This window comes from Lipotes vexillifer, unplaced genomic scaffold, assembly GCF_000442215.2.
Source record: "Lipotes vexillifer unplaced genomic scaffold, Lipotes_vexillifer_v1.1 scaffold1691, whole genome shotgun sequence".
NCBI lineage: Eukaryota > Metazoa > Chordata > Mammalia > Artiodactyla > Lipotidae > Lipotes > Lipotes vexillifer.
In genome coordinates, this window is record NW_006789046.1 from 250,631 (window position 1) to 262,036 (window position 11,406).

The following is an 11,406-nucleotide window of genomic DNA, read 5'->3' on the forward strand; positions in this document are numbered from 1 at the left end:
GCATGCCACGCGGTGTGGCCAAAAAAAAATTTTTTTCTCCCGTTCTGTGCCTTTCCTTTCCCTTTTTGTAACAGTCTCTTATGAATAGCAGGTGTTTTTTTAATTTCAACATCCCAGTGAACTTTTTATTGCCTCATTCCTGAGTAGGAGCATATAACTGAGGCAGGATTACAAGACAGAGAAATGCCAGCAACATAAGAAGAGGCCCAGAGGAACAGGGAAAATGACCCTGGGTAGGACAGAGACGATTCCCGAGACAGTGATCCTAAAACCCGCCACCGTGTGATCAGCTCAGGTGTAAGGCAGCACGGTGGGCCGTGTGGCCCTGCCCGTGCTAGGCTTGCCGGGGCATGGCGATTGGTTGTCCGTGTTGGTCTAGCTGTCTGCCTGGGCAGCTCTGGTGCTGCGGCCTCCTGGGCTCCGCAGGCGGTGCCAGTGATCCTGCAACTCCTGTCAGCCCAGTCCTGGAGGATGGGCCGGGAGAGTAGCCACCTTCCTGCTCCCAGGGCAGGAGCTGGCTATTTCCCTCATTCCCATGAGGCTCTTCCTGTGTCGTTCCCCCAAGGTGGGAACTTGAGCCTCTTGGGAATGGGGTGGGGACAGAGCCAGCCACTCATCACATTATATCTTCATTTTCAGTGTCTAAGAGCACATTGTGGGGGCTTCCTGAGATCAGTGCCCCCAGGGGTTTGTTTTGCATCCATAACTCAGGATGCCAGGAGGAAGGGCCAATCATAACAAGAAAGAATTTTGACAATTAAAAGTATGTATAGAGCCTTCCCTGGCCATCGTTAAGACTCCACACTTCCAATGAGGGGGCCCGGGTTCAATCCCTGGTCAGGGAACTAGATCCCCCATGCCATGACTAAGAGCCTGTATGCAGCAACAGGGATCCCGCGTGCCTCAGCTAAGACCCAGCGCAGCCAAATAAATAAATAAATATTTAAAATTAAAAAAATAAAAGTATATATAAAGAAATTAATTCAGAAAATGGAAAAAAGACACAGAAAATCCAAGAGAGAATTTAAGAGACATGGAGGATAAATCCAGGATTCATCTAACAATACAAATTCCAGAAACATACAGCAGAGAACAGGAAGGTATCAGATTATCAAGTAAGCATCATAGCCACTTCTCAGGGTGGGGACTTCAGACTAAAAGGCCCCCAGAGCCATGAGCAAAAGGGGTTTCAGAGGAACAAAGAGGAGATGCTGCAAACGTCCAGAAAACCTGTAGAGTCAGAGCCTGGCCCAAACTCCTCAACCTCAGCTTGGGACAGAAGATACGTGACAAGGTCTTCGGCACTGTTGGGGGAAGAGATGTAAGCCCGGGGCCCTGGGGTGTGAGGGTGTGGATGCCTCTGGCTGGGTGACAGCCTTTCAGGAAGTTACTGGAGTGTAACTACTGAGCAAGCCCTGTGCAGCGTGGCTATGTGTCGGGGCCGAGGGGTCAGCCTTTAGCTGCCTCTGTTTCCCTTTTGAGTTCAGAACATTGAGAACCAAGAGATGGAGTGGAGGAGGCTGCCAGGAGAATGGGGGCCTGAGCTGGGCGGGTCCCCAGGACTGGGTGGCCCCAGTCACAGGGCTGAGCTGGCAGCCTCACCTGGAAGCCCATGAGTCTGAGAGAGGTGGGGCAGGGAAACCGAGGGCAGCTCCCACACCAGCCCCCTGGGAGAAGGCCGAGTCGGGCAGGGGATCGTGGGACTCTCACCCTGATGGGAGCTCTTGAGGTGGGGAAGGAGGTCCTTTCCAGCAGGAGTAAGCCAGGAGAGAGGAAGAGGGCATCCAGGAACACCGAGGACCGCCTAGGGGAGCTGTGAGTCTCAGGCCTGGATGCTGGCTGTGAGGCAGCCCAGGGAGAGAACAGATGGGCATGGAGACTGAGGGCCCTGGAGGGACCACACCCCAGGAGAAGAAAGGGTCACATTATGGGGTGTGTCCTGGGAAGCAGACACCACTCAGGAAACAGGAGAGAACCAGACAGAGAAGGGGCGGCGAGAGAGACAGAGAATTGAAAACTCTGGGAGAAATGATGAGATGGGAACCGTCATAATCGTTCGCTGTTGGGTGAGCCGTGAATCACTTTATTGTTGTAATAGTTTATGGACTTTTGGGTTCAGCCCGTGGGTGAGGCTTACACAGCCAGGGGAGTGGAGCCGTGAGCCCCGTGTGGGGGGTGTGGGGTGGGGCTGCTCAGGAAGCCGGCAGGTAGCGCGGAGGGAAGAGTGGCGTGTTGTTTAGAGACATAGACGGAACCAACAACAGAACTGCTGGGAGGGGTGCTTCTGAGCTCATGGGCCTAGTGTCTCTCCTTGTGAGTCCGCTAGCAGCTCTGTCTGTGCAGAGCAAAACCCCACAGGACCACAGGGGAGAGGGACAAACCTACGTCCACGGTGGGAACAAGAGCCCTCCGATGTCCTTCATGCGGCGTTACAGGCCCCAGTCCCACTCTTGACCTCGTCCTCCACTAGGTCCTCTGCGTCCCTCCTGCCCTCAGCGTGCCTGTGGGTCTTTGCTGGCCCCACCATGCTCTTTTCACCACCAGCTCTTTTTGTTCTAGGAGCTGCTCCAGGAGTTTGAATCTGAAATGCAAAAGCGGGAGCACGCGTTCCGCCTGCAGGCTGACAGCATGAGCAATGTGGTCCTAGCACACGAGCTCAAGGTAGAGGGCGCCCTCGGACTGTGATCATTTCCTCAGCAGAAGTGAGAAGCCCCTTGTGGGTTAGGGTTCACATGAAGGCCTCCCGCTTTGTACGTGGGCCTCAGTCTCTGCCACACAGAGTTGGGGGTGACATGCAGGTGACATGCTTGCCACTGTGCCTGCCAGGGTGCCGGTCAGGAGTGATGGCCACTCTGCCCAGCCAGAGGAACGCTGGTGCCACCAGTCCAGGTCTAGTTACCTGACCTTGAGGAAGTGCCTCCCTCAGGAGAAACCACCACCCCGCAAACTCTGTCCTTGGCCTGTGTACTCCTGTGACACCTTGGAATGGGCCTGTGAGGAGGTGCCACTCATCCCCCTATTTTCAGGAGGAGGCCTGTCTGCAGTTGGTGCTCCCAGCCGTGGTGCTGGCTCCCCTCCGTGAACAGGACTTCTCTAAAGCACTGGCCCCGACATGGCCAGGGCACACATGAGGAGCACGCATGCCTGGCCTTTAGCACCGAGACAGGGAGCAGCCTGGAGGGGAGGGGGAGTTGTGCCGGGGACAGTGAAGCAGGGTTGATGCCTGGGCCGGCCCTGCTGCCCCAGCTGGTCACATCTGGGCAGCATCCAGCCAGGTGTTAGTAGTAAGATCGACACCCTGCACTAGTGGTCAGCAAGGTCCCTCCTCTAGGCTGCCAGCCTCCCCACAGGGCTGCAGTCCAGGGGGCAGCACCAGGCCCTGCCTGACCCCTCTGTGGGAGTCTCCCTGACTTACCCCTGGAGGAATGCACCCAGGGCCAGTAGGACCTTGGGGCTGGGGCTGCCTCACAGTGACACCCCCCCACCCCCCCGCCCCGAGGCCACTTTGAGGACTTCTGAGCACCAGGGGAGAGAGGGCAGGTGGGACGTGCAGGGCCAACCTGTGCCTCACAGTGCAGTGGGTACTCCTGTCAGAGTACCCTGTACTCTGGTCCCCTGAACACCTGCCCCTTGAGGGCATCACAGGTTATACACAGAACTGATTTGGGGGCAGCAGTACCATCATCTCTGCATTATAGTCGAGGAAGCTGAGGCCCAGAGAAGCTATTTAAAAATTGAGTGTGTGGCTGGGGTTTGAGTGGGGTCACTCAGCAGGGAGCCACGTTCATACAGCCTCCATCTGGCTGTGTGATTCCAGTATTCAAATCATGCCCGAGTCGGGTGCTGGGGTACGACAGGGACTCACACGGGGCCTGTGCTCTCAAGGTTGTGGGAGCACGTGAGGAGACACACTGTTTTATTGCTTCTCAAATTCCAGTTTTCCTTCTCTCCCAGTTCTGATAAAATGGTAAGGCTTACCTCTAGCACCTCAGTTTGTTCCACTTATATCCTTATTTTGAATTCTTCTCTTTCAAAGATTAAACTGCTGAACAAAGAGCTCGTGGCCCTGAGAGAGGCCGGGGTGAAGGCTGCGGAGTCCCTGCAGAGCGCCGAGGCGGTGAATGCAGAGCTGGAGGATAGGCTGCAGCACAGAGACTGGGAACTCAGGGACCTGGCTGCCGTGAAGGACGCCCGGTGCGGAGTCTCGCCATCTCCCTGTGGGCAGATGTGGCCAATGCGCCCGACGTTTAGCATGGTCTGGACTCCAGCCTGGAGGCATCTGCCTGTTCTGGCTTATTCCAGGCCGGCTTTGCTGTAGCCCCTTACCTGCTTTTTCCACTAATATTTGATTCTTTCAGGATAAAAGACTTAGAGGGTAAACTTCACTCTGTGCAGCTCACCAAGAAAAAAGAAGAGGAGATGTTTAGGAGGAAGTGAGTGTTTCTGGCTCCAGTGTCAGCATAGGGAAAACGTTCCCTGATCCCCTTGGGGGCAGACCCAGCCCTTCTGTGGGACTGTTAGCTGGGTCAGGCTTGCTCTTCCAGGGTCTCCCCTCACTTTTCAGTTCAAATTAGTATATTTGTGTGTGTTTGGAGGAATATCATCAAAACACTGAGAATTACAGAACACGCCTTGTAAAATGAATTGCTGAAAGCCGTCCAGATTGACACTTAGAGCCAATATACTTGACCCGTTGAAACAAGTCTTGGGAGCAGGGTGCACACAGATGCTCTGTGTCCTCACACACTGCGTGACCCCACAGAGTCATGTGCAGCCCAGGTGGCATTATTTACGGAGCCAAGGTGATAAGAAACCTGTGTTCCTTGGTTCTTTGGTGTGGGCTGGGGTGTCCATGCCCTGGAGTCTTGGTGTTTGCCTTTTGAAAGTAACTAACCAATGGTCACAGAATAATGCAGTGCAGAAATAACTCCCTCCCTTCACTGGCTGTCATGATCAAACTTTTGTTGTGATTTGGTGAAAAAGAAAGGTATATCCTGCCAGAAACTAATGCGTACAGCAACTGGCATGAGTATAGTTTTTTGCTACTAGAAGGTGGAAAATACTGAACAGTTTGCAAGGTGAGTAAGATGAAGATTGATTGTAATTGGAATGAAAAGTACGGCATGCGACTTGATTAAATTTAAAGGCTTAACCATCTCATTGAACAATGCTGATGGAATCTGAAAGAAATCATGTAGAATTATATTTTTTAGGGCTTTTTACTCTTCATCGAAACCAAATAGAATAAAAGCATAAAACATCATGGACGTCATGTCAGCTGTCAGCGACACCCAACAGTGTATTTTCGAGACGAATGTTCTGTTGACAGAGTTCCAGTAGGTTTGGCATCTCTAGCAAAGACAGACATGCAGCCTGCATCCCGCGGCCCCTAGTTCTGGGAAGCCTCAGATTCCGGGTTGAAAGCAGCCCAGCAAATGGGGTAGCTGCGAGGCCAGGGCAGTTTACACCGGCCTTCTGCTTCCCGAGTCGGTACGGCTTCTGCTGGTGGCCCTTCACTGAGACACATGTTCTGGGGTCTTTCTCCCATGGACTATGAGCTTGGGAGGGCTGGGGCCTGGCATCTGAGAATCTCTCAGTCAGTGTTTTCGTGTGAGGAGTGAGGAGCAGAGAGAAGCGGGCAGAAGTGCCCTTCAGGAGGACACGCGTGCAGCACTCCTGCAGAATGAGGAAGCTTCTAGGCTCGGGGTCCTGAGCAGGGCCTATGTGAGCCACTGGGGACCTCGCTGTGTTTCAGGCATGAGGAGCTGGACCGTCTGGCCAGAGAGAGGGACACGGTGCTGATGGCAGCGAAGAGCGCCCATGTGGAGCAGCTGCAGGCGGTAGAGGCCAGGGCCCTGGAGCTGCAGGTGCACTGCGAGAACCTCGAGGTGCGGCTCCGCAGGGCTGAGTGGAGGCAGGCGGACACCACCAAGGAGAAGGACGCCGCCATTGACAAGTGAGCTGAGGCTGAGGGCCCGGCTGCCCAGCTAAACTGTTTCAGATGAAGGGAAGTGGGCACAGGCTGTTGGGAGTCACTCCTGCAGCTCCCGTCACTGTTGTTGTTTTAATTTTATTTATTTATTTATGGCTGCATTGGGTCTTCGTTGCTGCGTGTGGGCTTTCTCTAGTTGCGGCGAGCGGGAGCTACTCTTTGTTGCAGTGCGCAGGCTTCTCATTGCCGTGGCTTCTCGTGCAGAGCACGGGCTCTAGGGTGCGTGGGCTTCAGTAGTGGTGGCTTGCGGGCTCAGTAGTTTGGCTTGTGGGCTCGAGCACACGCTCAGTAGTTGTGGCGCACGGGCTTAGTTGCTCCGCGGCACGTGGGATCTTCGCAGACCAGGGCTCGAACCCGTGTCCCCTGCATTGACAGGCGGATTCTTAACCACTGCGCCACCAGGGAAGCCCCTCCGTCACTGTTTTTAACCATTCTCGTTTTTCATTTTCTTTTATTTGAAAGTATGTGGTTAGTATATGTGGATGTATGTATGAATGTGTGCATTTATTTATTTGTGGTAAATACACATAGCATAAAATTTACCATCTTAGCCATTTTTAAGTTCAGTGGCATTAAGTACATTCACAGTTGTGCAACCATCACCGCATTCGTCTCCAGAACTCTTTTCTCTGTAAAACTAAAACTGCCCATTAAACAGTAACTCCCCATCCCCCTCTCCCAGCCCCTGGCACCCACCATCCTACCTCATCATCCCATCATTGGGTTCCCAGGAGAAGTCTTAGTGTCTGTATCAATGTCTTTTCATTCCCAGACATACTCTTTATAAATCAGCAACAAAACGGCCCATGCTGTGAGCTTGCTGTCTCTTTGGGCCTATTTGTGATAGTTTTCCTGAGACCATTGGTTTGTGGATGGCAGAGTAGAGAAATGATGACCTGAGACAGTGTTGTGAGAACCGTGTGTGTCTGTGCAGGTGTATAACCTATCACATGGAATATGATGCACTTTAACCTCCTAGTACCCAGAGGTAAGATGCAAAAAGAAATAGGTGAAATTAACTCCAGGGGACTTCCCTGGTGGTCCAGTGGTTGAGATTCCACGCTCCCAATGATCGGGTTCAATTCCTGGTCAGGGAACTAGATCCCACATACTGCAACTAAGAGTTCACATGATGCAGCTAAAGATCCTGCGTGCCGCAACTAAAAATATCCCGCATGCTACAGCTAAGACCCGGCACAGCCAAATAAATAAATATTTTAAGAAAGAAAAAGAAAAAAAAGAAATTAACTCCAATAACATTATATCTAACTCAGTATACAGTAAGTCCCTACATATGGATGAGTTCCGTTCCGAGTACACGTTCCTAAGTCCAATTTGTTCATGAGTCCAACAAAGTTAGCCTAGGTACCCAACTAACACAATAGGCTATATAGTATTGTACTGTAATAGGTTTATAATACTTTTCACACAAATAATACATAAAAAACACACAAACACAAAAAATAAAACATTTTTAATCTTATAGTATGGTACCTTGAAAAGTACAGTAGTACAGTACAACAGCTGGCATACAGGGGCTGGCATCAAGTGAATAGGCAAGAACAGTTACTGACTGGAGGAGGGAGATGAGGTGGGAGGCGGTAGAGCTGAAGAATTGTCAGCAATTGGAGATGGAGGGCAAGCTGCAATTTCATCTACACCTGACCTTAATGGCACAGGTTCTGGTTCCTTGCTGGATTCAATTCTATCTACCCTCTTATAGAAACGACCCAGTGATGTCTGGGTAGTAGCTCTTCTTTTCTCGTCATAGATGACATCGTAGCACTGGATTGCATTCTGAACGGCTGCTGCAACCTTCGTATACCGTTCTACATTTGGGTCCTGTGCCTCAAATACTAACAGTGCCTCCTCAAAGAAAATCCCTTGCCATTTCCTGCGTCGTGAATGTCTTCAATTCTTCAGTTACTTCTTCATCTTCGTGTCTCTCTTCGTCCTTTCTCTGGGTCTCCAATTCCATCAGGTCTTCATTAGTAAGCTCCATGTTCACATCTTTGAAACTTCGCAACTTGAAGGTTCATATGTAGGGGACTTACTTTAACCAAAATGCCATCTTGTTGCATATCATTAATAAGTAATCAATATAAAGCTATTAATGAAGAAGGATGACTAGCCTGAAAATAATATTATTGAGATATTTTGCATTTTTTGGTGCTAAGTTTTGAAGGCACATCTCAATTCAGATTGGCCACATGCCTGGGAGCCCCTTGTGGCCCGTGGCCCAGTGCTGGGCAGCACCGGTCTGAATGCTGGTCGGGGGCCAGGACTCAATGAGGGCGAGCTCTCTGCTCTCCAGAACACAGGCCTGCTTGTGCTGGCTTGGTCTTGGCAAAGTGGAGCAGGAACCAGGGTCCCATTCATGGACACATGCAAAGCCCCTGCTGTGTGCAGATCATCTCGTGGGAATTCGTTAGAATTAAAAATATGGTTCTCGAGCTCCAGCACCTTCTCTTATAGTTGGGGAAGCCCAACACACATGGAATCACGAAGGATCAGATCAGGGACTGTAATGGGAAGCTCAAATTGGATGTCCTGCTTGACGTCTGAGGCCTGGGCAGTCGACTTCCCAGGGCCGCCAGCTGCTCCCCTTTCCCACCTGGAAAATCAGATAAGGTCCAGTTACAAAGTACCTCCTAGCCGATATCCTTCGGCCTCGGAGCAGAGTCGCCAATGAGTGGGTAGAGGGGAAGGAGTGCTTTGGAATTCCAGGGTAGGCCAGGCATCTCGTGTCCTTTCGTCTTCCAGCGACACACAGATCGGAGGAGAGCCTTTCATTTCCCTCTGTCACATCAGACATGGGGCACTCGAGGCTCCAGGGCTAAGTGTCTGGTGGGGCACAGCCAGGGTGAAGCCCGGATGCTGTGAGCAACCAGCCCACCCGCACACACTTCCCCGCATGGACTTGGCTCCAGGTCGGTGCCTGGGTTGGGGGCCAGCTTTGTCACAGGTTCCTGGGCCCCCACCTGCTACTTTCTCACCCCGACAACTACATGGGACCAGAGCAGGTGCCACCCCAGAGAGAGAGTGCTGGGCAGACCCGGAGGGGAGCAGCTCCAGCCCCCATTCTGGCACCAGCACTGTGTCTTAGCTGGACAAGTTCTGCAGTTTCCAACTTTTTGTGGCCCTTTGTGATATTAGGATGAGCTTAGTTAAGAGTCAGTATGACTCTGGACATATTGTGCTAGAAGTAATTTGTTTAAATTATATGGGCTTCCCTGGTGGCGCAGTGGTTAAGAATCCGCCTGCCAATGCAGGGGACACGGGTTCGAGCCCTGGTCCAGGATGATAACACATGCCACAGAGCAACTAAGCCCGTGAGCCACAACTACTGAGCCTGCACTCTAGAGCCCACAAGCCACAACTACTGAGCCTGCACTCTAGAGCCCACAAGCCACAACTACTGAGCCCATGCGCTGCATCTACTGAAGCCCACACGCTCTAGAGCCCGTGATCCGCAACAAGAGAAGCCACTGCAATGAGAAGCCTGCACACCGCAATGAAGAGTAGCCCCCCTCGCCGCAACTAGAGAAAGCCCACGTGCAGCAACAGCCAAAAATAATAAATAAATAAAAATAAATAATTTTTTTTTAAAACTTAAAAAATATATAAAGAAAAATGACCAAAAAACAAAACAAAACAAAAAAAGAAAAATGACCTTTTCCCATAGCTAAGACTAATGCTGGAAATTTCATACTTGAAATGTCTTAATCCTTTGAAAATGTGACACTTTTATTACATGATGTTTCCAGGCAGGTTCAAAGAGGGTGCATTTTCCTAAGTTAGCAATGGAGCTGAAGAATCCTAATGCTTTACTGAGCAGCATGGCTTTCTTCTGGGCTGTGGGGTTTTGTACATTTTCCCATAGTCATTCCCCTTCTTCATTCCCACCTTGGTCTTTAAAGCGTTTTCCCAAATGGGTTTCGCTGCAGTCTCTTGTGAAAAGAGAACTCTGCTACTCAGAATGATAATAATCCTGGCTCAAACGCGAGCCATCCCCTGCCTGCTGCAGCGGGGTTGGCCTGTGAGCAGAGAGCCCCACCCTGTCACCGCATGTCTGTGCGGGGCGTTGCGAGGGCGCTGGGGTGCCCGAGAGAATGGAGAGCACGGGGCTCCTCAGGCAGGGACTCGGGCCTGGGGGTCACAGGCAGGGGCAGGAAGAGCAGAGCAGAGCCATCTCGTTCCTGTGGGGTCAGCTGACCCTTTGCCGAGGGCATTTTAACCCAGCAGTCCCCAACCTTTTTGGCACCAGGGACCATTTTCGTGGAAGACAGTTTTTCCACGGATGGGAGTGGGGTGGGGGGTGGTGATGGTTCAGGCGGTAATGCGAGCAATGGGGAGCGGCGGATGAAGCTTCGCTGGGTTGCCTGCCACTCACCTCCTGCTGTGCGGCCCGGTTCCTAACAGGCCAGGGTAACCAGCACAGCAGGGACTTCCCTGGTGGCTCAGTAGCTAAGACTCTCTGCTCCCAGTGCAGGGGGCCTGGGTTCAATCCCTGGTCAGGGAACTAGATCCCACATGCATGCCCCAACTAAGAGTTCACGTGCCACAACTAAAGAGCCCACCAGCCGCAGCTAAGACTTGGTGCAACCAGATAAATAAATTAAATAAAAATAAATATATATATTTTAATTATTAAAAAACCCCAGCACACTGGCCTTGGCGTTTAGGCCTGTTTAAGCTGAAATGTTTAAAGAAGCTTCCCACGAGGGAACCTGCTCCCTTCTCCTTCCCATCTCTGCCCATGTTTGGATGGAGCTTTGTCTGAGGCTCAGGGCAGCTGCACTCGGGTCTTTGATCCAAGGCCTTATCGGCTGACAGCCATTTGCCTTCCCACAGCTCGTCCACCTCTGCACCACACTCCGTGGCCCACCTGTGGGCCTGTGGCTCTGGGCAGTGGCCAGTGAGTGATCACAGCATTTACCCCACAGCATGCTGAGTGCAGATTAAGAGGGAAACAGGCCAGGGCTGCAAATAGGGTGACCACCCTGTGAGCTTTGTGTGGTTAATGTCATGGCTACTCTAGTCAATATCTTTAGGTGTTTTTTTCTAAAGTTTTTCTTCTTGGGAGATTTATCAAATTTTTGGTGATTCTACCAAGGAATGTAAAGGGTTTCTATAGAACCTTATCTTGCTGTTCAATTTGGAGATATGTGTTGAACGTCTCTATGTGGAAGGGCTATGCTGGTCCTGGCAAGGGGTGCCCAGGTGAGTCAGATGGCACTGGTTCAAAACCGTTGGCTTGGGCTTCCCTGGTGGCACAGTGGTTGAGAGTCCGCCTGCCAATGCAGGGGACGCGGGTTCGTGCCCCGGTCCGGGAGGATCCCACATGCTGTGGAGCGGCTGGGCCCGTGAGCCATGGCCGCTGGGCCTGCACATCCGGAGCCTGTGCTCCGCAA

General features: G+C 51.8%; 1 protein-coding gene across 1 annotated transcript in view; it reads left to right on the plus strand.

Annotated features, from left to right (window-relative positions):
• Positions 1-11,406, plus strand: part of CCDC57 (coiled-coil domain containing 57) — a 96,856-nt gene that overhangs the window by 7,253 nt on the left and 78,197 nt on the right. Inside the window, exons 3-6 of the mRNA XM_007462379.1 lie at positions 2,560-2,661; positions 4,037-4,194; positions 4,359-4,433; positions 5,756-5,956. Coding sequence (XP_007462441.1) covers positions 2,560-2,661; positions 4,037-4,194; positions 4,359-4,433; positions 5,756-5,956 — 536 coding nt within the window. The remainder of the gene's footprint in view (positions 1-2,559; positions 2,662-4,036; positions 4,195-4,358; positions 4,434-5,755; positions 5,957-11,406) is intronic.